The following is a 26,381-nucleotide window of genomic DNA, read 5'->3' on the forward strand; positions in this document are numbered from 1 at the left end:
TTTGTGTTCTGCTCAATACTTGCTGTGCCCTTGCCTGTGGAAACTACTGGTACAGGAAATATGCATTACCTTTTTTAAATACTTGTGAAGCTATGGCAGCACATTTGCAATTCAGCCAATAGACATAACAGTCATGGGTTTTGAAATTTTTTCTCTGTCTTTACTTATATTTTTTGAGCAATACATCTTTACTTTGTTTAGTATCATTTTAATAAGATGCTCTTCCCTGTACTTCATGTGCTGAAAGAAAGAAACAGAAATGACCATAGCATCAACTCCAGAGGTGGCAGTAAGGGCATAGTGAGCTAAACTGTGTTCATCTTGCATGAACAAATGACTCCCTGAGTCCTGATCAAGTTAAATCTGAACCAAAGTCTTTTCTTCATCTGTGTCAAAAACATTTGCCTTACTTTAAGTGGAAGAACATGCACAAGAACCACACAAGTTTTAAATGACACTAGCAGAAAAAGTTAATCACAGCAATTTCTGTCTGCTATCTTTCATAGGCTTATTGGGGCAGGGCAAGAAAGCAGCAGCAGGAGAGTGCAAGTCTTTCTCCTCCTCCCTGGCTGCCCTCTACACTTTGCAGGCTTTAAGCTGGTGTTCCGGCAAATTGTAATAGTTTAACAATTATCAAGAAAAAATAGTGTAATTGTGCATGGCAAATATGTCTAAGAAGGTATCTTAATAGCATTTGCTGTCATACAGAGACAGAGTGCATGTACATGAATTGGCAAGCACAGGATGTGTGAGAAGGAATTTTAGATAATCCTTGTAATAAAAATGATGTGATGTATGTATTTTAGACAATACAACATACGTGTTTTAAACAATGCATGTGTTTGTAAGAGTGCTGAGAGGCACTGGGAAAAGGCCCCTTCCTTTACGGCCTGTATTTGGAAAATGAAGAAGTATTTATCTTTCTTTTTTATTAGTTTCAACCTTACTTATAGAAGCTCCTCTTTTGACATACTTAGTGAAAATTGACTATTTTTTCTGTGTCACACTATCTTCTGTATATTTGTTTTGCTTATACTGCATCAAATGTTTGCTCTTACTAATTCTAAAAACATTAATTTTTCTTCCTTATTTTTCTTGAAACTACTATATCACTATTGGTAACAATCACTATGTTATGTGGCATTGAAAAAGTCCATGTGAATTTACTCACAGTTACTCAAGGCATATGTGCTATCTTTCATTGTTGTATTCATGTAGAGCAGGTTATTTGAGCACTGTAAACAAGGTACAAGTCAAAAAATAATCAAATTCAATCAGTCTAATCATAGAAAGAATTTTCCTCTTATTTAAGGAATGTATTTCTAATACGATGATAACAATTACTAAGCAAACTCATATGAAAGAAATATTGACAATATGCCTTGACTCTAGACCAGTTATTCACCTGGAAGGCACACAAGTACAGTCTACAAGACAAGAGACAGAGTTAATCCAGTGCACTTTTATCACCTGGGGTTATGTTTTTCTCATCTAACATACACCTGTCAAAATTAGTGTAATAAAAAAAAGCCTAAGTCGGAAACATTTTTTTTTTGTCTCTCAGACTGAAGGATTTTCCATTGACTTTGATGCATACTGACAAAAGAAAGACACAGTTGTCTCCAAATCATGCAGGCTACGAAGTGCAATCTCGTATTTTTCTTATGTGTGCACTTACCATTTTACTGCATGTACAGGGAGGCCAGAAAGTAGCCCACTGCATGAGCACCAATTAGATGTGACTATTTACATGTTTAGAAAATCAGACTAAAAATGTACTCTGTCCATTTGAATAAACAGGTTTGGCTGTTCAGTTGTGTAAGGGCAGCATCCTGTAGGAATTAATTAGTTCCTTCGGATGTCATAGGATTTGAAAAAAAAAGTGTACAGCATTTTACTGCTGTCTCTGAAATTAACCGATTATAATGCTTGTGTCCTGCAGGATGGGTTGACTCCCCTCCACTGTGGAGCAAGAAGCGGTCATGAACAGGTTGTAGAAATGCTGCTGGATCGTGGTGCCCCTATTCTTTCCAAAACCAAGGTAACTGGTACTGTTTTTTCTGCTGGGATAATCCTTGTACTACATTTTTTTTTTTTTTATGTAATTCTATATGTCTCATATATTTAAGGATTTGACAATAGCTTTCCTATTTTATAGCTATTTAAAGTAACTGTGTGGGAGATCTCTGAAGTGAATGCCGTATGTAGCGCAAGTCTGCATATGTAAAATGTATTAAATCGAGATGCACAAGAAAAGGTTTCTGTGCCAACCAAAAAGGCATGTATGGTAACTTACTCCTCAGAATTTCAGTAGTTAAAAATCTCTGTATCTGTCCTGGAATAAATACATGGTGATTACAATATATCTTCAGCTTGCACCAAATTACCCTAAGGCTAGAGTAGAGACAAGAGATAAAAATAGAGCAATGTCTCTTTTGCAGAGACAGCTCGTATTTCCTTAGGACTTAGCCTTATTATCAGTTTCTCCAATTTCTATCTCCCTACAATTTATCACGCAAAATTCTTCATGGGAATTTCAAATCACCTGTCAGGGTGTGCAGTTTGCTTTAGACCTAAGGGTTGGCATTAAAGGAGGTACTTGCCAGAGCTCTTCTGGTGGTAGTGTCTGCTGTGCTGTTATTGCTGATTTTAAATCTCAGTGCAGCAGCCTGCTATGTAGCACCACGACAATCCATGACACTTCCATTCAGGGCTGACATTTGGGTTGTGAGATTTGTTGAGGTTCTTTCCCAAGATAACCTTCCACTACATGTTTTCTCTCAGTCTGTAAGCAACATATTTCCAGCAACTTTTCTTGTTTCCTTATATTATTTCTTTTCTCTTTTCTGTCATCCTGTTCTATTCTGTCTCAGCACCTTTCTATATTCTGCTGTTCTCCTCCCTCTTCTTTGGATTTTTTTCCCCCTCTTACTGGAATATATTTAGCACTTGTTTGGGGAGGTTGGCACCAGCTTTCCTCTGCTCAGTGAGTCACTGGCAAGTGCTGTCATGGGTAATCTGACAGACAGGATCCACCCATCATCTGCATGTGGAGTATCCATGGGATCCCACAACCTTGACTTGCAAACTTGACGAGCGGGGGTGGGACAGCAAGGGGCTGTCTAGGAGCCCCTCGGGCACATCTCCACACCACTGCCACTCTTAGAGCCTAGAGCTCATACTCCAGGGACTAAGGCTCTTCCATACTCTCTGGTAGCTCAATTAATTAATTAAAGAAAAAACAAACAAACCGTGAATCCTATTGACTTGGTTTCCACCATCATAAATGAGAACCTCTCCTAAGGAGCTACATTTCTTTTTAATATGGATTTTGTATTGTCAGGTGTTATCCCTAAGTTTAACCTGCTTTTCAAGACCTATAGGTTTTTAATTTGTTCATCTTCCTGAGCAGATTCACACAGCACGGCTCAGAGCTCACTAGCCAAAATCAGGCAGATGGAACATGGGATAGTGGGTTTGAAATAGCCCAGGGCTGAAAGATGCACTTTGGATATTCACCTGAAGAGGTTTATATAAGCACCTTCAGCAAAACAGGAGCCTCTCTGACAGAAGGGAAACAATGATATGAGTTAAAAAGTGAACAGAAGAAAGTTGAGAGCTTCGTGAGTTTCCTTCTGCTGTGTTAATTCTACTGTTTTCAGAAAGTAAGCTAAGAAGTAGCAATACCTCTGAATAATATAAATGAATCCATTCACTTGGCACTAAACTATGGTACTTCCTCTGCAAAAATAAGTGGCTCCATTCTCTTCAAGTTAAATCATATATTACTGGAAATAGAGTACATCTTTGAAAGAATTTGAGCTCTAGTCCTGAGTATGCCATTGATTTTCTGTATGAGAAATGACATCTCTGTGTATCAGTGTCCATCTTTTTTTGTTACTGCTTTTTGCAGCTTGTTTGGCACTTTTTTTTTTTCCCTTCCTTCCCAGAGTTAATGGCACTCTCCCAATTAAAGTCCTTTGATACAGCTACAAAATAAGTTGTGTATCAGTGATAATGTTATTTACCCACTCAGGCATTCAATACTCTATTTCATCTCCATGGTCATCTTCTGGTTTTTTTGTTTGTTGGGTGTTTTTGTGTGGTTTGTTTTGGCTGGGTTTTTTAGAGGTATCATGTGACTGTCAGCATCTTTGGTTGACCTTGAACTTCTTCAACTTTTAATATTTTCTTGGCAATCTTCATAAAAGCAGTAAGATAACAGTGTTTATATAGTACCTTCATCTTGAAGTACCAAATCACTTCTTACAGTCATTGGTAAATTATGTCTTGCAACAAGGATATGGGACAGGAGAACATTATTATATGTAATATTTTTATATTAAAAATGGGAAGGCACATTGAAATATTAACTGACTTGTGTAAGATTGCAGAATATCTTCTACCGCAACATAATTAAGAGCAAGACTGGTTTAGGTCATAGCAAAAGTCAGTATCCCAATGATATTTTATCTTCATTAACTTTTTCAGCATCCAGTCTCATCTCCTGCCCTTTTGTGTAAAGTCTGGCTAGCTGCGGCACTTTTCTCATCCATGACAGGTTTTTGTCAAGTATCTTGCTGATTTTCCCAAATTGACATGTGGCTGCTCTGCTTATTCCCTTCTTTCCCATCAATGTCAGCCTCTTTTGTACCAGTTTGTCCTGGAAGGGACTCCCATATAATCTTCACAATTTCTTACTCAAACAGTAGGTGTGGCTTATTGGCACTTATTGTGAAGAATGACACTTTTCACCTGAAGGATCTTTCTTATAAAAATCAAACAGAACAGTGCATGTTTACTACCAACTAAAACCATAATCAATTATAAACTGTTATCAGGGGAACCTGGTAACTGAGGGAAATTAATATTTTTTTTTATTCCACTGATTAGCTACACTAGAAGACAGTGAAAACATTTAAAATGCATTGGTAGTAGCAAGCTTCCATGCAGGTAACCACTGTAGTAGCCTTTGAGAATGGGAGAGAGGCTTATCTAAGCCAACAGAAATCACAAGTGAGATGCCCATGAGATGATCTTGAAAGAAATAACTGTGTACAAGAATGTCTGCTTCTCAGTACTGATTGTAAACTGCTTTCAAATTCTGACAGTGTTAGGCTGCTTGTTTTCAACATCCTTCTTCCTTGTCCCTTTAAAAAATTATTTCACAGTGTATTTCCACCTTTAATTTGAATGTTTGTCGTTACTGTTATGATATGGGTATGGGAAGGGAGAAGAAAGAAATTATCTGTTTCAGAAAGCCTGAGACCTCAACTGGTTTTATCTTGCTCCTTCTCCTTTGCTAACTGCTGTCACACGAGGGCACTACATCTGTGAGCAAAAGTTTCTTCATGATGGCAAACACAGTGTACTGTCAGTCATTTACAGATGATATATTAATATCTCCTATTTTTACTCTGGAAATGTAATATATGTTGGCAGCTTGTTGATTAACTATTTAAGCACTGCAGAAACAATTCTTTGTACAGGTTTTGTTCCTGAATACGAATCTCTCAGGTGTTTCCATGATGAAGCAGAACTTTACCACTGCCGCTAATAGGTCACATCACAGTGGTCTCATTCAGATATTTTTATCCCAGTCGCACTTGAAACTTTTGCTGTTGTACTGATGTTGGCTGCTGGGAAGAATAGTCTACACAGGTGTGTAATGCAGTAAGGCATGCATACAACCCAAATTCTGGAAAAGACTTAGTGGAGGGATGAGGGAAGGTTGGGGTGATTACTGAGTGATGCTCTGACCTACTCTCTCATGCCAGGAATATGCAGTCTACATTAGAGTGGTGAGTTTAATGCAGCTTTTAAAAACAGGAAATTTCCTGACTAGGTTATTTAAAGTCCTAATATACTGTTCTTCACATAATTCATCTAAGTTGAGCAATTTATCTGAGCTATGCTGGCTGAAATAAGCCTCATATAGAGCATTGCTGGTATGGTATGGCTGGTTTTTTAACCTTGAACTGCCTACAAACTCCAACCAAATAAGTTCCAAATTCCACATAGCTTTTGCCAAAGTAAGAACCCTTGTTGTTACACTGAACATGTTAAGTTTATTTTGGGTGCTCTCTGGACTTGTAAAATTCTTCATACAACAAATACGCTAAAAACAAAGCAGAGGAGTTTAATTTCTCTGAGCATTCAATAACCCTTCAATGCTGGGTCTTCTTATTTGCAGAATGGTTTGTCTCCATTGCACATGGCAACACAAGGTGATCATCTAAACTGTGTTCAGCTTCTGATTCAGCACAACGTGCCTGTAGATGATGTCACTAATGACTATCTGACTGCGCTGCATGTTGCCGCCCACTGTGGCCACTATAAGGTTGCCAAGGTTCTCTTGGACAAGAAAGCTAATCCTAATGCCAAAGCACTGGTGAGTACACAGCGGGTTACTATTCACAGCTAAACATTCTTCCAAAGTTGCAGTGAGACTTATTTGAGAGTTATTTTCTGCCTGCTGATGGTTGACATGAGGATATGTTGTATTGCTAGAGAACCAAGAGTGACATGAGGATATGTTGTATTGCTAGAGAACCAAGAGAGGATGCTCGAGCTTCAAAGTGTTAATAATGCATAATGCAATCAAAGCTTATGGATGATCAACAGTGATTTATGAAATTCTAGTGTACCCAGAGCTCTCTTTCCTCCTGGTAGCTTGTTGTGATTCTGACTAGATGAAGCAGCTCCAGGCATAACTGCTGCAGCTTTTGGTATGGAGAGAATTCTCATTTTCTAAATGTTTGTAAAGAGAAAATAAGCAGTAACTTTTAAAACTGAGAGAATTTTTATTAGCTCTGAAAGATGTGAAGCAGTCAAAACTAGGAATGAGTTACATAACCAATATTTGTGGTATTTTATTTCAATGAAGTAATTTGCCTTTCTACTTTAAAATCAACTTCAGCAACAAAATCTGTTACTGTAATACAAACTGAATGCATTATTGCATCGTTCAAAATAATATTTGCAATCCACTGTTTTTAAAATGTCTTTTTGATTTGTTCTTCGGTAACAGAATTATGCTCTGACATTAATTGGGTTGCCTGTTGGTATCAGAGCCTGATGCTACTAACTTACTCAGTTCCTGAAATACTATGTGAGCTCCTGAAACCTTCACAAACCAGGTGGGATTGACTGTCTTGAAAAGAGCACAGGCTCCACAGATTTCATTCCCTCAGCCCCTCTGTTTTGTGTCAGATCAACATGTCTGCAGGTGTCTTTGGTCAAGGTATTATGATATATGGGATTGTTCACTATAACCAGCAAGTGGGGAGGCTTGTAATATTTATTTTCACCTTCTGACATAATCAAATCATCATCAGGTTTAGCTTGTCAGAGTTGCTGGCAGTGGCCTCTCACGGGTCTTGTAACCTAGCCACAATTTTCCTTTTTCCCTTAAATCTTTTAGCACTTCCTTCTATTCTGTCCTGATCACTACTCAGGATGATTAAGTAGAAGGAACCTGAGTGCAGTGTCTGGGGCTCAGGCTCAATCTTCCTTGACACACGTTTGAGCTTACCCTGGACTTTGTCCACTGCTAAAGACAGAGTTGAGAGCTGCTCACACTTAACTGGAACACACAATTACACTAACCTCACATTACAAAAACATACAACATTCTTTATTATATGGTAGGTAGAAAAGCTAATTTTGATCAGATCTGAGGGATTGGTTCTGTCAGCTCTTTTCAGAATTATTCTGAAAATATTTTTTGGTGAATATACAGAACAGCATCAGCATTCAGTGAGCTAATGTATTGGTACCAGTTGTGCATGCTCTGGACAGCTTATTTTCCTGTTTTATTTGTTTCCTGATCACACTAAATTAGATGGAATATTTTCTTTTCTAAAGAAGGGGCAAGCAAATTTTAATTATCATAAACTGGCAGGTAATGAATAAAAAAAGTGTAGTAAGATTAGTTTAGAAAAAGATCCTAATACCAGAGCTTCTAAAGTAAAGTGCTTTTTTTTACCAACACTCTGAAAGGTCAAGAGAAAACCAACCAAAAAGAACCCCCAACTCCCCCCAAAAACTCCAACAAAATACCTCAACCAGTTAACTGTGAATATGTTAAGCTAAAACAAAGTCTCTGCTAGCTTTAGGTGAACTGAGAATTTAAAAAAAATATCATTATACGTTGGAGTAGGAAATATTATAAAATATATAAAAGAATATAATAATAAATAAAGTAATATAATATTTCATCACTAAAACTGGCTATGTGTGAAGACCTCAGAACAGCCTTCCAGTACCTAAAGAGGAACTACAAGAAAGTTGAAGGACTAGGGTAAGGTGCTTTAAATTAGAAGAGGGTAGATTTAGATTAGAAATGAGGAAGAAATGTTTTACTCTGAGGGTGGTGAGACACAGGTTATCCCAAGAAGTTGTGGCTGGCCCATGCCTGGCAGGGTTCAAAGCCAGGCTGGACAAAGCCTTGAACAACCTGGTCTAGTGCAAGGTGTCCCTGCCTGTGGAACAGGGATTAGAACTAGATGAGCTTTAACATTCCTTCCAACCAAAAGCATTCTATGAATCTATGAAATATGGCTTTTTCTTTTCATATTTTTTTTTCTCTTTTACATTAAAAATTTAGTGAAGTCAAAACAAATCTGTGAGTAGTTTTGTTAAAACAGAGGAATGTGTTGTGGTGTATTCTATACCCAATTTTACTTTTCAATGACATATATGGTGTCAAAAAGTATGTTCTTTCTCATTTACAGAATGGTTTCACGCCTCTTCACATAGCCTGCAAGAAGAACAGAATGAAAGTGATGGAACTTCTTCTGAAGCATGGTGCATCAATTCAAGCTGTGACTGAGGTAAGAAGTGGTCTTTTCACATTTGTCTTTGTTTTTCCTACAAAATTGTTTGTGATTATATTGATTCATATTTAAATATTTCTAAAAGAACATGTACCAATTAAGTCAACAATTGTTTTCAACCAGCTATTACAAAATAATAAAACTGAATAATACAGTCAGTTATCCTAATGGATCATAACACCCAATTTATATGCTTTGGCGAAAAAAAAAAAGTAAAACATAATGGATTAAAATATTTGAAATATCTATAAGTTCTCAAAATTTTGCCTGCAATTTAATACACTGAAGATGAAATTCACCCTGTTATGGACGTTGAGGTGAAGACAGTGCTTCACTCAAGACCTGTTTTGAAAAGTGGTTTAATTCAGACCATGTTTTGGCTTTCCACACAGAAGTTAAATTCACCCAACATCAGGGGTTATCACAAATCAGCTAGACAGAAATCAATATGCTATTACGTCAGTCAGCATGAGATAGTCTACACACAGTTATTGGCACTATTTAAAGATTAATTGCGCACCTATGGAAAATTTGGTTCGTCTGTGTGTATGTATCTTCTACTAAGTTAGGAGGGTCACGTGTATGAATGTCTGACCACTGTGGAAGAAGCCAGGTTAGAATTCTCACAGTTTTGAATTCTCTTTCTCCTGGAAAAACAGGGGGGATGGAGTTTACCACTAAGTTCAATAGACCTTTTTGTTCATCTAAAAGCAACTGGATTTGACTGGGACAGTGGACACCGCATCTTTTTTGCAGTCATGTACCACTTATAGATGTTTCCGATTCTGTGTGCCCTTTAGTTTAAGCATGTGATTACATTTTTAAGAAGAGCAAGCACTTGGGTTTACTTACTTTAGAATACCTTATTTTTTCACCATGGCATTCTAGTAAAGAAATGTGAAAGTAGGTATTTAAGTTTGATTTTGGTTTGGTTTGGTTTGGTTTGGTTTGCAGTCGGGCCTAACTCCAATCCATGTCGCTGCCTTCATGGGACATGTAAATATTGTATCGCAGCTAATGCATCACGGAGCGTCACCCAACACTACCAATGTGGTGAGTAACAGGTTTCCTTTTGGCATGGCAGAACTGTGAGTTGATTATAATATTTTGGAGCAGCACTGTTGTGAAGAAGCACCTGAATCTGGTGTTTACCATTCACCTCCATAGCAGTCATTGCTCCTACTGGAGTCATGGGAAAGTTCAGCCTGCTGACTCTTATTTGGGAGATACTTAACAGGTTGAGAAAACCTCAAAAGAGGCTGATGTTAAGCTGACTCTATTCTTTTTATTTTCTGAAGAATGTGAACATACTGTAGCTCCTTATATGTGATTTTTGCGATGTGTACTTGACTGTTGATCACTGTTTTCCCAGGACCCCAGGGGTTTACCATTTAAGGAAAGTTCTGCTGCTATCAACAGATTGCAGCAGATTGTCAGGACATATTGCCTGTGTCCATACAGCCATACAAGTGTGCTTTTCTACTGGATGTGCACTGTGTGCCCTAAGGCTCCTAGGGCATGTGTAAAAACTGAAGTCATTGTTAGACGGATATTTGAAAGTTGGGAAATAGGAGGAAAGTAGAAACTTGTTGATTCTTTTTAACAGTTTGGCCTCTAAAATCTCCCTTTCACCTTCCATATGCAGGAGCATTTAGAAGACAATCTTTTATTAAGATTTTCATCTACTAATACTATAAGGTTGTATAAAAATGCAACACATTTTTAAGTTAGCAGGTGTTTGCTGAAGACACATGAATGTCCAAAAATATAAAAAGCAGTTTCCATCCTGAATTTATTCTGGTGTCCTTGTATTTGTCTTTCATAAAATCCATGAATCCTTAGACTGATGTATGCAGTAGTGAATTTTTTTCCTCTTGTTCACTCATCTTAGTGCTTGTTAGATAACAATCATAGTAGGGGCATAGGGCATTGCAGGAGGAAAGCCAAATATATGAGTATCTGTATATAATAAGTTTGAAAGAAATTTTTTGTTTGACTAAACTAGGCCCTACTTAAATGGAGGTCCATTTTAACACTGTGAGTAATGCTAGTAAACACAAAAATTGTACTGTCTCTTTTCAGCAAAAGACTAGTGACAGAGGCACTATTGTCTTGTGGAACTGACCCTGAAATAAACTGTTTTGTAGTGTACAGCTAAGAGGTCAAATATTGAGTTAATTTCCCATCTTGCTCACAGAAAACTACTACAAAATATTTTAGTGGAGATTATTCTGAACTGGGTCACCAGTATTTTTGTATTTATGAAACATATTGGGGTTTGTTTTCCTGAAGTGTGTTTTTAATGGTATTTTGTTTCTGCTGCTGCATGCTAGAGAGGAGAAACAGCACTGCACATGGCTGCCAGAGCTGGCCAAACAGAGGTCGTTCGATACCTGGTACAAAATGGAGCTCAAGTGGAGGCTAAAGCTAAGGTAAGATGATGGTCCAGGTCTTATAACCCTAGATTATCCATATTTAGCAATGAAAGGAATCTCATTCATCTTGTATGTGTCTTACGGCAAGAGAAAATAAGATGAAGCCAAGGGTCTTTGAGTAATGACCACTGATACTTTGTTATGTATTCTCTTACTGTAGTCATGAGTGATCTGTATGTAAGAGAGAAGATAGGAGATGTCAAACTGATACCATGCCCTTTTTTCTGGGGGGGGGGGGGCGAGGGAGTGGAAGGGGCAGGGACAGTCAGCTTTTAACATAAACTATCACATGTTTGAAGAGTTTTGGGGTGGGAAGCAAGGTTTGGGGGGAGGAATGCCTCAAATCTGCTTTTATTTCTGCAAAACTGTAAATCCTAGGCTGCTGGTGTCTCCCATCATGATCCTAAAACATCTGCCTGTGTGCATTCAGAAATAGTTATACTGTTAAAGGACACCTGCTAAAGTAAGAAGGCACAGTAAGGGGATGTCACATAGAGCTGGAAATAAGAAACAGAGTCTATAGAAACAATTGCAGTTGAAGATTATAAGGGGGCAGGAAAAAGAAATGGTCAAGAGCCACTAAAGAAACATGCAAAATTATGGAAATAAAAGAGCTCCAGGAGACAGATGAGGGAAGGAGATAAATGGGTGCAATAAATAGCAGTCTCATTAGGGAGAATCAGGATTTGGTTTTGGGTTTGTTTTCAAATAGTGATTACATTAATACAGTTTCAATGTCTACTTTATATTTTGAATCTCGTCTGTGCATTGGCTCCCAAATAAAGTTACTGGTAAGATTATCTACTTATAAGGAACTCTGACTAATTATTTGTAGCAGATACACTTCCTATCTGGAAGCAGTCTGACAACAGAAGTGAATCATGTGGTCTGTAAATCTCCAAAACCTGCCTTGAAAGTGAACAGCTCGTGCTCAGAAACACAATCATACAAATCTTTTCTATTTAATTAATTTCTGCAAAATACCATTGCCTTTGATCAGTTCGTTATTATGAATAGCAACTAAATGCAAGTAATAGATTATGGACCAGTGCTAACACCCGCCATGAGGAATTTGTGGGAAACAGATATAAACTGGAAACTTTTAAGAATCATAAAGTGTTTCTACCAGTCAGAGGAGAATTTCCCTGTAGCGGAGCATCATTCACATCCTGACACTCTCTCTAATCCTAAATCCCAAAGGTGTAAAATCACTATTGTAGGATGAGCATGGGCAGAAGTCTCTCTAACTGAGAACACCCCAGAACTACTCTGCTGCAGGACATAATGTAGCAGTGCTTAAAAGGTGGGAAGTTCAGCAGGGAAAAATGGGGTCAGAAGGATGTTTGAATAGGTTAATGAGGAACAGGAAAAAATACTCAGAACAAGGTCACAAGCAACAACGCTTTCACTGAAGGAAAATAAACAATGAGACTCATGACAAGGCAACCCCTGTACTTAAAACTACTAGGGTTATTGTGTTCTGAATGGCCAGTAAGAAGACAACAGTGAATTTCAGCACCATGCTTTATCTTCAGTTACATCCACTGTAAAGTTATCTGCAAAATACTAAACAAATCGTTCACCATTAAAAAGGCACAAAATACAATACTCAATGCAAGTTACTAGGCAATAACATGCTAAGCATCTGAGGCCATCCCAACTAACAACAAGTTGTTAGATGTTGCTGGGAATCATAAATGAAATTTATATGTAAACAATAGAGCTATGCATTCACTGCATTTTAAGGAAAGTCTCAAATTCAACTGGAAGCTCTATGCACCTTAGTGGCAAAGCAAAATGAGGTAAATCCAGATTAGAAAAAAAATTGATTATTTACTGTTATGTACCTGTCTGGAATATTTTCTCATGCATCAACAAAGCACAAGGTATCTTTATTATATGACAAAGAGAAAGACAGTTTGCAATATTCACTATTGACCTCAGTAGAATTAATGCTCATCTGCCGTTCCGGAAAGTGGTAGAATCAGAGCAAGTATTTTCTGTCAAAATATGAGCCTCAGTTTTCTCACGTAGGACTCTGTTATTTCTTTTGTGTTTAGGATGACCAAACACCACTGCACATTTCTGCCCGACTGGGAAAAGCAGATATAGTACAGCAGCTACTGCAACAAGGAGCATCTGCAAATGCAGCTACAACGTCTGGCTATACACCCCTGCATCTTTCTGCTCGAGAAGGACATGAAGATGTAGCTTCTGTTCTTTTGGATCATGGTGCATCTTTATCTATCATTACCAAGGTAAGGGAGTTGCAAAAGCGATAGCTTCAATAGTAAAATATAGCTGTAGCAAGTGCTACTTGTGAATTCAATGCTGCAAGAATTGAACACACATGAAAATGGTGTAAGAATGAGCTACATTTTATGAAAAGGGTACATATCTTCATGATTTTACCTCATGTAGCCTGATGTATAACATATCCCAGTGATCAGACATGCATTCTCTTGGAATGAAAGAAATGCAGGGCAGAAATTCTTAGCTGGAATCGATAAGCTGTTACCCAGCCTTGTCCTTGGGTCTTTGGTGGTGTGAAAAAAGGAACTGACTCTTCACTTTTTATGGTTCTTTTAATGTAGATAAGGCTTTGCCTTGCAAGGAAGGGCCTCCAGACCTGGTAGGCAGATGGTAATCTGCAGACTTGCTGCCAGTACTAAGGACTATGTAAGGGAATGGATGGAAACAGCAGTACCCTTGTAGATCAGAGACAAACCTTACCTTGCAAAAGAGTGCACAAGGCTGCTAAGTAACTCTTTTGTCTTACAGAAAGGATTTACTCCTCTACATGTGGCTGCAAAATACGGGAAAATTGAGGTAGCCAATCTCCTGCTTCAGAAGAATGCATCTCCTGATGCTTCTGGAAAGGTAGGACAGAAGAAGCCACTGCCACCTGCACAACAAGTACTTAAATGCACATAATACCCTAATAATATCCTTCTGTTTACTTACCATGACTCTAATATACACAGCTTGGGAGTGGGTTTCATGTAGTATTCCAGTCCCTGTTGGGGCTGTCAGGAGCCAGCAAACTCTTGACAGAAGCATCTTTTATTGTATTTAATTGAGAGGAAAATAATGTCCTCTTTTTACCCATCCAGGAGAATGGAGAGAAACCATTCCCCTGCCTTCCTGCCTAGACTATTTACAGTCTTTATCAGAGTATTCAGGCAGCTGACCCTTCTCCCTCATGTCTCATGACACAGGGCAAAGCCCAGTAGGACCTCCAGCTTTTTAAACTAGTCCAGCTTGGATTTTTACAGATCCAAGGGACAGTTTACTTATCCACTGCAGTAAAAGAAAAACATTACCCAAGGTATGACCTCATGGTCAAAATTCCTTACCTGCTCTGTCCTGAGGGCAGCAGAGATATGTGTTTCTCTGTTCATCTTCCCTAGAAAAAGTCAAAAAGGCTTTCACAGCTCAGTAAGATTTCCAGATGTTTGTTTTTTGATTCTAAAGTTATCAAAGACCCTGGGTATATGAATGTATAACAAATGTGGTTTTTTCACCTTATCTCCTCTGATTCTCCAAACTCTTAAGTTTTCCCTGGAGAGGACCTGTAACAGCACTTGTTTGTTCTGCATGTGTTTTTAGAGCGGTTTAACACCACTGCATGTAGCTGCACACTACGATAATCAAAAAGTGGCACTCCTACTGTTGGACCAGGGAGCTTCACCTCATGCATCTGCCAAGGTACAAGTACTGGCCACTCTGGGGGAACCTAGGCTTTTTGTGTCATTTTATTCCCTGTCTACTTCTGTTCTTTTAGGCTGTATATGCTTGCAATTGCAGGGAGCTCAGGGAACTTGTTTATTAATGTCTCACAGTCACATAAAGCTGCTAGAATAATTCTACAGGTGAATAAAACAGCAGTAAAAAAGCAAACATAGATGTAGAAATATTTAAAATCCTTAGTTTAAGTGAAGTTCAGTCTAGGCAAATAATGTGTTTTGCTTCCATTTGTCTGGTCTCTTTTGTACCCTCTCCCAGCCACCTAACTGTATATTGTTGCATCTTAACATCTGTGCAGGGCAAGCTTGTAGCTAATGCCTTGCTACAGGGGTGTAGTTCTCCTGTATTATGCCACAGGATGACTTCTGAGGCATGATATGTTTTTCAGTACAATGTACATAATTATTAATGTGCTTCACAATACTTCTACCACAGTGTAAATGTACTTGTGAGAAAATAAAACACGTAGCCACAGTCCTGCTTTAATTGCAAATTACTGCAGGCAAGACAACACATACTGGTAGATTTCAGGGGATGTAAAAGAGTAAATCGATAGTTGGACAGCAACAACACTAAAACAGAATGCAAGTGCATGTAGGTTCAGATGAGGTAAATGCAGTGTAAATGCCTCATCTGAGACAACCCAGACACATTCCTAAAATCACTATGAAAAAAAACCCAAAACAACCAAAACACTAGAAAGAGCTAGTGGAAAAGCCATAGATAGACATGTCATAGATAGACAGCTCCCCTTGATTGCCGTCCTCTCACACATGACTGAATACAGCCATAACACTAACGGCCTTCTGCATGGCTAAGAAAAGAGGATGGAGTCTTTCGTACATGGTAGGTCTAGAGTTTATAGTGCAAAGGAAAGGAAAGTTAAATAAACATGGATAGCCAGCAGCAATGGCACAGTTTAAAATCAATAATGTCAATAGTGACAATCTGGAGAGCAGTGCCCCAGGAGATGAACTGGAGTGATCTCTGATCTTTTACTACTGCAACACAGCACTCTTAAATGCCACTGTGGGGAAGAAGGGGCCTTCTGGAGGCCTGACTGACCTAGTTTTCACTGAAAGAAACTGTCAGTGGAAGCTGTGTATCCTATAGGGGCAGGGATTGCAGCAGCCACTTTTCGAGGGCTGTCCAAACCAAGGTGGAAGCACTACAGACTGTGGAATAATATTGCACAAACCCATGTGTCACCTTAGCTTAGCTTTCCTATCTGTAACAGAACAGTTTTGCAGCTGCCATTTCAGACCTTCACGTGCCACATGTAAGTTTTCCTAAAGTTAAGCATTTGTTAGTATTTTGCAGCAAGTGAGCCACAGCACACTGTAGAGCATCAATACTAAATAAAATTAACGGTAGCATGTTTGTTGCTTTCGGCACCCACTGTGCAGTCATATGAAAAATAGTGTTGGTAACAGCAGATGATTTCCCATTTCTTTTGTAAATGTGGTCTAATAAATAAATTTGTTATGTCATATCACTGGCTCCACAGTTAGTTTCATCAGCAGTTGCTTTTTCTGTGACACTCCTGTCTTTAACACTGATCTTAAGAGTGGCACATTAGCCTGTCCCTGCAGCATTTGCCTTGAAGAGGGATCAGTGAAAGGGTATGGGAAGTGGTCATGTCATAGTACAGTGATGTGATACAAACAGTTATCTGGTGAACCATTCTTCTTTTTAGAGGCCAAAATTAGGCTTCTGGCTAATTTTAGTTTGGCATCTACCTTATAATGCTTCTCTTCTTCTTTCTTCCACCCCAGAATACTCATTTTTTCTCTATCCCTTTAACTGTTTTCCCTTTCCCCCTTATTCCCTGGCAGCCAGAATAACCCAGTACCCTTCCTTCCAAACTTCTCTGTTCTTCTGAATCTATGCATAGTGTAAGCCCTTATGAGGAGAAAATGCAGTCTGAGACTGAGCTGAATTTCAACTTTTATTTTTCAGCTCTCTTTTTGCCTTCTCTTGGCAGCCTGCTCCTTTCCATTCCACTGAAAGCAATGTATGCCCATTTCTGAGGAAAAAGCTTGAAATCTGCATTTGTCGTTTTACAAAATATACATAAGCTCCATTTGAAATACTCACAGTTTAGCATATATGCAGGATTTAGCAAGTTGTTTCTAGGATTTAGTAGGTATCCATGTGGCAATGGCTGTTTTTCATGTCAGTCTTGTTCAGGAAGTCTAAGGGAGAGGATTGTGTTTGTTTTTCCTGAAGCATTTTATCTTCAAAGTGAAAATTGAGTGGCCGTATATTTCCCTTATTGATTGTGGCATTGTGTTTCCTGGGTATCATTTTGAAGTATCTTAGTATGTAAGGTCTGAAGTGAATCTGAATTTGACTTTGAAGATTACGAAAACTATTCCACATGGAGTTAGTGCTGTGCATTTCTCACTTTAAGACTGCTGTTAAAGCTCTGTTGTAATTATTTGCTGCTCCTATCTGCATTGCCCCGCATCTGTTGTGACCTGTCTTCCCATATAGTCCAGTCCTGCTGCCCCATGGGGCACAGGGAGGAGCCATTCCAGATGAATGCTTTGTGCCTTTAGATAGATTTTACTGGACTGTGTAATCTGAGATGCATATTGTACTTATGATACCATGCAAAATGGCTTATGCTTACAGTCTCATTCCCTCCCTCCCAGACCTTCTTCCTTAGTCACATGCATACATTTGCCATTTTCTTAAAAATGAAGGCTAATGCATTTCAGAAAGACAGAAAGTTCTTGGTTAAATTGGCATCCCAATCTGCACCAAAAGCTGGGCATACCTTAGTGTTTTGGTATCTTGTGTTAATCTATTATTTACATTTATATTTATGTCCATTTATCTATTTTCTGCCAAATCTATCCATTTTTAGAATTATAAAACTTACACATTTCTATTTTAATAGTGGGCTCACTGAGTACACATATTAGAAGGAATAAAAAAATAAAAGAATGCAAGACTCCAGAGTTGTATGCTTTAATTTTTGCTTAATCTGGATGGAAACAGCATGTCAGTAAGGTTAAGGTACATGCAAGAAAGGCCGTATTTCATGTACATAATGCTTTCATTCACACTGGGAAACGGGAAAAAAACCAAACAATAACAGCTGTTCTGAGTTACGAACACACATCCTGCTCTTCTATTTGTCAAAGATTTCATGTACATTTAAGGAAAAGTAGCAAACGTCTGTGAAATGAAAATCAAATTCCTGTTCCTAAAAGCTTGTGCTCTCCTGACCAGATATTTTTTCCCAAATTTGAAAGTTTCTTTCAAAATGCTCTTATCTGTATCAATACTTTCAAAACCAGATTGCTTAAAGCGCTGATACATTAATTTGCACAAACAGTTAATATTGTATTTGACTATGTTTGGCAGGATTTTTAAAACTAATTACTTACTTTCATAGAGTTGGGTAGGTACAGGATAGTGATTTATCACATTGCTCAATGAGTAGCTTGCAATGAAGTGCTTTCTGTTGACAGAATGGCTATACGCCACTGCACATAGCTGCCAAGAAAAACCAGATGGACATAGCAACTACACTGCTGGAATACGGTGCTGATGCCAATGCTGTAACCAGACAGGGTATTGCCCCTGTACATCTTGCCTCTCAAGACGGCCACGTGGACATGGTGTCATTGCTTCTTACTAGAAATGCTAATGTAAATCTCGGCAACAAGGTAAGTGTTCCCCCAGCTTTGTTCTAAGGCAATAAACAGACATGGTGATGAGAAGGATAGGGGCCTGCAATTAAATTTTGTCCACTGTGATTCTAGACAGTTTGAAAGCCACTGCAGGTGTTTGGATACACATCATAATTTCTTCTAGCAAAGAGAGTAGCATGCAGCATGCCACATCACATTGAATAGCACCTGGGTTTTAATGATAGCACATGCTTCCTTCCATGTTATGCTCTTCTACCAAAACATGACCAGAGAGAAAAGGTCTTCCTCTCCCCAGCAGTTACTGGGGTTAGCGTGTGTCATTTTTGAGCCTCTAGGTACATGCCTGCCCATTAAACAGTGATAACAACTAAGTTTTCAAGGGAAGCTAAATTTTTTAATGGAATAATAATAGCAACTTTTTCTGAGATTTTGGTCATTTATATAAGGGATTCTTTGCCCCCCCAAGGGGGGTGTTCCGTAGGGCACCCCCTTTCTCCTGGGGGCAGAAAAGGGAAGGTGATAGATTTTAGTTTCTATATGTATGAATTTATAGGCTATTAAGTCCGCTCTGTAGTAATGTTTCTAGCAAATGTGTAGCCTTCATTCTCTAAATGCTCCACTAGACATCAGAGATGTTGTAAAGTGTAGTTACAGCATGGATTTATGTGGCTAAAGTAGAAAGGCAAGAGACAAATTTTTCATGGAAAATATTTCTTATTCTCAGCAGGTAGAAAAACTCTGTGTCCTCAGAGGCCATGGATGATGCTGCACAGGGCTGCTGTGTTTTCCTGTTTCTAACTTTGTAGTTTTGTTACTTTTGGGCCCTCCTTCAGGAAGCTTCTCTGGCAGATGTTGATCTTTCCCTCAAGTCTCAGTCAAGTGTGTAGGCTTATGCAGTGCAGGATGGACTGTATCCCCCCAGGGCAATTTGCCATGTACACATTTTGCGTCACATTGGCTATCACAGTTTTGCTGCTGAGGCTAATATAAAGACCATGATTGCAGCTGCTTGGCATTTTGATTCAGTTCCTCCAGAGGTTAACCACCTGCAACATCCTTCAGTCTGTTACCGTTCAGTTCTAATCTCTGGTTTCTCATTATCCTGATAATGCCACTTTTTGAAAATAGTTCCCCCTGTATTGACTGAGGGATGCTCATTTCCTCCAAGTTCAGCAGCTGCATTTCAAGGTGGATATTTAAAGCACATTAACTTCGAATTTTGCCATAGGAATGAAAAAAAAGCATTTATTTTCTTCAGGACCCACAGAACGGTTGGGAGCTGTATGCTCACAGCTCGAGGGTGGGCACTGAGCACCTATTGAAACCTTTTTAGAAGGCATGGTCCATAATAACCAAGCTCCACCTGCTTTTCTGCCACTGGTGCTAGAGGCAGTAGGAACAGGAGAGCAAAAGTGCTGTGATTTGCCAGAAAAGGATATTCTTTCCCATTTGTAACAACATCCTCTCAGCAGATTCTCTCTTCCTCTTTTACCTGAAGTCTTTTACGTGACAGAAAGTTGCATAGCTTTCTGAGGTTTTAAGGTTTTCAGATCTGAAGTTTCAGATAAGAAAAATAATAAGCTATCTGAAAAGTAAGTGTGTCAGTACACATCATCTAGCAAGTCCTTATACTTTCTGGGCAGAGAGCAATGGACCTTAACTTACAAAAATGTAGTTTTACCTTTTCTGTCAAGTAGAGGACTAAAATGTAATGATAAATCTGAGTGAATGTTACTTCTAGAAAACTTGTAGAGGTGTAAACAATAATTCAATATTTATTTAAAATATTACTCATTCTAAGGAAGTGAATTAGTCAGAAGGTAAAAGCATACTGTGTTACTTTTTTCTGAAAGTGTTATAATTTGCTATCCCACATTTAACACTGCATGAAGAAACACTCCTTGTGTAAAGGAAACATTATCTTACTGGCTTGCAAATTGTAGTCTCTTGCATGTTATTAGGAAGTACATTACACAGTGAAAGGGGAATTTATAATTTCTATGAATTCAGTAGGATGTTTTGAGTCTTACTTATACCTGAATTTTGATACTAGTATTCATGTACCTCCTCTGAAAATTGTTACTTGTTGCTTCTAATCTACAGAGCGGACTGACACCACTCCACCTGGCTGCCCAAGAGGATAGGGTCAACGTAGCAGAGGTTCTTGTGAACCAAGGAGCTGCTGTTGATGCACAGACCAAGGTAAGAATACCAGCATGTATTATATACACAACATGTATTATTTCCTTTCAGGGACGCATGAGCCTGTAGACTGGAATAATAATCAATTTCAGGGTGATACTGAAATAACAGCAGAGAAGCATTCCTTATAAAAAATATCATAGAATATATTCTGAAAACTGAAGATATGTGGACTTGAGTGTTCAGGTTATGCTCCGTCTTGGAGGAGTAAGCTTATTTCTTGCCAAATACTTAAATCAATGTAGATTTAGATTGTACCTACTGTTGCGTTTCACTGAAGGTAAGTGAGGTTGAACTGTTTTTTATGTAAGGAAACTTTCAGAAAAGCTTCATTTCCCTCTACAGAGAGTCGTATAATCTTCTACCATATGCAAGCTCTCATCTGCTTTTGTTATTTTTTACATGTTGCATGTACTTTCCATTCAGCTGACAGTAGAAACAAAACACAGGAGAATTGTTACTTAAAACATCTTTATTTACAGCAAGAGAAGCAATGTAAATGCAGTGTAGGCATTCCTGGCTAGAACGTGGCTAATACTTTTTCCCATGATTTAAGAGACTTCATGAAATGAAGTAGACTCCTTTCTGTGAGCTGATATTAAATAACCATCCATAGACATGATTCTGCAAGTAAAGCCATTGTTCATTTGTAACGACTACCCCCTACTCCTACAGCTTGGCTCAGCCTTTATGGCTGGATGCCTCTGAATTTCTGAGCTGATTTGTTTTGCAAAGCATAGTGAGGCGACCTATTTCATCATATGGGTACATTCTAGGGAACTGACATTTTCTGTTGCCCCAAGTTCAGACTAGACCATTGTTCTCTTGATGGTAAACATTAACTTACTAGGTTGTCAGTAAATATTGCTGTACTCTACCTTCAAAAATAATATCAGAGATGAGCCATTTAACTCTTGAGGACAAATTTGAAATTCTTTATCTGATACGAAATCTTATTAATATCTTTATCTAATATGAAATACATATATGCGATGGTAGTCTGTTTCAAATTTACTTGTCTGAAAATAGCTCTGCCTAAAGTAAATATTTCAACTCTAAGTAAGAGATCTGGCTCTCCAAGGTGCTTCATGATGGCTTTTGAGACCCCAAGCAATGACACCTTCCACTTTGCAGTATTGGTTTTAAGAGCAATGTCAGGAGTAAAATCCAAAATCCTCTGTACAAATGGGTTTATGCACCCTAATGTTGTATATGGTGCTCCGAGTTTAATGATGATGATCTCAGAGTTGAGATCATAAAATACATTCTTCATGCATTGTCTAAATCTCAGATTCATTCCTTTAGCCGGGTAATAAATCAGTTATAATCAAATACTTGGACTGTAGATGATCAAATCAGCTAAATTAATCAAGTCTCACTATCAAAATTCCACACTTTTTGCTGAGTAGCAGCTTTCACAACTCTGTTAGGTGTGTGCCACAAATCATCTGCTGTGCTTGCATCCCATAAATGTGCAGGTGTGTCAGATTGTCCAGCAACATTATCGTTCTATCATCACACTGACATCTCAGAAAGGGCTTAATCCATCATCATCTCTGGCTGCATCTCAGCTGATTACAATCTGTGACAGAGGGAAAAGTCACTGTTGTGTGATTTTTCTACTGCGTGATTCCAACTGTACCAGCTGCTGATTTCAGTGCCCTTATTCTGACATGAAACTGAAATAGCTCTGCTGAAATCCCAGGAGCTTCTCCAGGTTTGCACTTTTGCAACATATCCTCAGTCTGTATTTTACAGATGAATCAGTCTGAGTTCTTATCATTTGTTAAATCATCCAGCAGTAGACGAGGTCTGCCTTGGTGCATTCTTTGCATGATTTCCTCAGATACATGTGGTTGCTGTTCTGAAGATAGTTCCTACCTGGTTTTGGTTTCTGTAGCAAGACATTGCAGAACCTGCTTTTAACTTGGTCAGAGCTGAATCGTCCCCTATCCTGTACAACTTGCCTGTGCATGTTTGCCTTTCTTCCACTCTTCTCTGTCCCATAAATAGTAAGTAGACTAAGGAGACATTTACATTGACAGGTGCAGGCAGGAACATGTTCCCTTTGCCTGCTCTCCAGTGTCCAAATAGGATCCACTGGTGGCCTTTTAGTCACATTAGCACAGTGGAAACATCTGAGATACTTTCACAGCTAAGAGGCAGGGCATGTTTACTGGGTCTCAGGGCCAGCCTAGCACAGTTGCACAAGTTTTGTACTGATCTTTAAGCCCAGCAGGGTGGCAGCGTGGTGGAGCAGGCACATGACAGTAGAGACATGCAGAAAAGGGGCTTCAGTTGTAATTCACAGATCTCCTCTACTGGGAGCTAAATTTCTTAATTGCATCTCTGACAATTGAACTAGTCAGTGGACAAAACCATGCACAAGGAAGAAAGCAGCTGTGTTTGACTGTCTGCATCATGAATACTGTCATCAGTAATAGTCATATAATTTTAAAGAGGCCAACAGTAAGTACCTTCATTCCTCGGTTAAATATCGAACTAGTGAAAGTAAAGAATATTTTGCCGGTACATATTTGCTTCCATGGGACTGCCCCATAGTTTTCAGGAAGTGGGGCAGGGGCTCTTAGGTCAGGCAAAGTCAGGGTGTATTTAAGCAGAACTACTTTGTAGTGTGACAAAACACCTGTCTGGGAAAATGTGCATTATTAATCCTGCAGGTAGGCCTTGGTGGTGAAGAACACCCGCAACGGCTTGTTCTCCTGCCTACCATGCTAATTTGCCCTCTGCTGTAGAGAACTGTCTGCTCCTTAGGAAAAAAAGGTGCCCACATGCCTTGCAAGATTCTGTTAGATAGGAGTGAGCTTGATGCTTATTCTCTGCCTTTTGGAGAGTCCCATCTGCTGGATTCATACAGCAGTGAGCCCTGCAGGCTCCACATAGTCAGACACATGGAGGTTGTCTGCCAGATATCCGCTCACCTGTGATAGAAGTGCCAAATGCAGTACCATGTATTTAGGATGGAATAGTTTCTGGATAAACTTATGATCATCTTGAGTTCCTAGGGCAAGAACTGACAAGCTCTGAACTACAGTGGAGGAAAAGTGTGATGCTGTAAGAACTACCATACTCTGACCTCATGTTCTATGCAGGTGAAATTTAGATGATTGGCTTGTAAAACAGCAGTTCTGTAGTTACAAGCTCTCTTGTTTAGATGGATTAACTGTTCTATGAGAATAAAAGGTCTGTGCATGCTGTCTCTAAAGCCAGAGGCATTGGGGAGCAAGATACAGCAACAGCTGACTTGGCTTTAGAAGCACTGTTGCTATGCTTGCATGTTTGCATGATATATCCAGTATGTCCAGTTCGAAGTCATTACTTTGGATGTACAGGGACAGAGATGCATCCATCTGCACCTTAAAAGTTAGAGAAGCTGCATAGCTTATAGTGTCATTATACTGGGGATATCCCCTACAAGCAGCATCACCACTAACCTTCTGTTTTCTTCTCTTCATGTCACACCCATACACTTTTGTTGCCTCAATTATTGTGGTCTGGATGGCTCTTCAGTAGTCTTTTTTGTTGTTGTAGCTTTTTCTTTGTTTACATTCTCTCCTTATCGTATTTCTCATTTTCCCAAGTTAAGGCTCATTGGTTATGTCACTCCAGCACAGTATCTGTCAATAAGGGGAGAACACTTAGCATCTTATCAGGTCACTCAACTTCTTGAGTAGGGACCAATGAGCTATCATATTCCCCTCTGGTACATGCTTGTTAATCATAATTTATATATAACTTACACTCCCTATGAAAACATCTAGAGTTTGCAATTCTGACACATGGGAGTTCTTGCTCCCTCTCAGTTTCTGAGGGCCATATACAAAATTGTGGGTTTTCAGGTGATTAGAGAAGATTGGACAGAAACACATTTTGCATCCCAAAGCTATTGCAGCGAATAAAAAAATCCAGTACTACAGAAAATGTTGACTGGGAGGTTAGTCTGTATGATTAAGATCAATTCTGGCTTTAAAAATCATGAGCATTTTGAAAATTGCTCTTAGACCTGTGCTGTGGTTCTTTCTTGAGGTAGTTTCCCTCCCAAGCAATTGCAACCTTTTACTGAACTTTGTTGTAGAAAAAGGCATGAAAGGAAGAATAGCTGCTGGATGTGAAGCCCATTTATTGATGGCATTACGGGATCCTTCTGGTTCTGCTGCATCAATTAACTAAATAGCCTCTAATCCCAAAGCTGCAGGAGTCTGTCTCAGCACTGAAGAGTAAACAATAGTGATTTAGTGTGCCAAAACTAGTGCTCAGGGGGCCACAATGCTGCTCCTGCCACTGGAAGATGAGATTTTGATATGTGGTTTTAGGCCTAGCCACATCAGACTGAGCTCCAATTGATAAGCCAGAGAAAATACCTTATCTTAATACGCAAGAAGCAAATAACAGAATGGTGGAAAAATAGCAACACTAAAATGTACTTCAGGTGGTGAAGCTTCAGAGCTGCTTCAAAACTCTTCACATTTGTAGTGTTCATGGAAGGCATGTTAGTGTCCTGCTGCAAAGGCAATAGGTTTTGTCCATTCTGACATTACCACTGGTGTTTCCGAATGTAGATATGTTAAAGAGTTTTCAATAATGAAACTCTGTGTTATACAATATCATGCTTAACACGAGGAATCATAGAATCATAGAATAGTTAGGGTTGGAAAGGACCTTAAGATCATCTAGTTCCAACACCCCTGCCATGGGCAGGGACACCTCACACTAAACCAAGGCTCTGTCCAGCCTGGCCTTGAACACTGCCAGGGATGGAGTATTCACAGCTTCTTTGGGCAACCCATTCCAGTGCCTCACCACCCTTACAGTAAATAATTTCTTTCTTATATCCAATCTAAACTTCCCCTGTTTAAGTTTTAACCCATTACCCCTTGTTCTATCACTACAGTCCCTAATGAAGAATCCCTCCCCAGCTTCCCTATAGCCTCCCCTCATCTTATGCATAGTATTGGGAGTTAAAAAATCAATCTGAAGCCATGGCTGCAAGAAGATAATCCTTCTCTGGTGGTCATGTTGGGTGTTTAAAGGTTATACTGGTACATGTAATGTTGCTTTTGTTGCAGGAAGTTGGCATGGGTAAATATTGTATCATGGCTCAGCAGGTCTCCACATGTCATTTTTCAACTGTTTATCCCATTGGATAGTGTTATTGTAGGATACAGTGTTACTGTGATGGACTGGCAAAGGAAGCTTAATGAGAGAAGAGTGCTGGTTCATTCAAGGATGAAGAGCAGTATTTGGAGCTTTGATCTCGGTGCAGGTCATTTTAGTCAGACAGTTGCTACACTGCTTCTGGTGTTGGGCTTCTGCTGGGGAAATTGATGGTCTCACAGTCCCTGGTTGATGACTGTCTGGAAAATAAATCCAGTATTAAACTGTCTTTTGTTCCTAAAACCATAGTATTGGTAGGAGATAATGGTGACTGATAGGTCATGATGTTCTTTTGCAGGTTGAGCTGGGCCTTTTATTTC

At 39.0% G+C, this 26,381-nt stretch overlaps 1 protein-coding gene across 11 annotated transcripts in view; it reads left to right on the forward strand.

Annotated features, from left to right (window-relative positions):
* ANK3 (ankyrin 3) overlaps nt 1-26,381 on the forward strand; it is a 382,424-nt gene that overhangs the window by 267,210 nt on the left and 88,833 nt on the right. For all 11 annotated transcript variants that reach the window (XM_061374052.1, XM_061374053.1, XM_061374054.1 and 8 more), the window contains 10 exons: nt 1,943-2,041; nt 6,194-6,391; nt 8,736-8,834; nt 9,792-9,890; nt 11,171-11,269; nt 13,333-13,530; nt 14,054-14,152; nt 14,882-14,980; nt 18,502-18,699; nt 20,788-20,886. In XM_061374052.1, the coding sequence (XP_061230036.1) occupies nt 1,943-2,041; nt 6,194-6,391; nt 8,736-8,834; nt 9,792-9,890; nt 11,171-11,269; nt 13,333-13,530; nt 14,054-14,152; nt 14,882-14,980; nt 18,502-18,699; nt 20,788-20,886 (1,287 nt within the window). The remainder of the gene's footprint in view (nt 1-1,942; nt 2,042-6,193; nt 6,392-8,735; nt 8,835-9,791; nt 9,891-11,170; nt 11,270-13,332; nt 13,531-14,053; nt 14,153-14,881; nt 14,981-18,501; nt 18,700-20,787; nt 20,887-26,381) is intronic.

The sequence above is a fragment of the Neopsephotus bourkii genome, unplaced genomic scaffold, assembly GCF_033783945.1.
Source record: "Neopsephotus bourkii isolate Nb327-2 ecotype Australia unplaced genomic scaffold, CSIRO-AGI_Nbou_v1 NB_1634, whole genome shotgun sequence".
In the NCBI taxonomy this organism is placed as follows: domain Eukaryota; kingdom Metazoa; phylum Chordata; class Aves; order Psittaciformes; family Psittacidae; genus Neopsephotus; species Neopsephotus bourkii.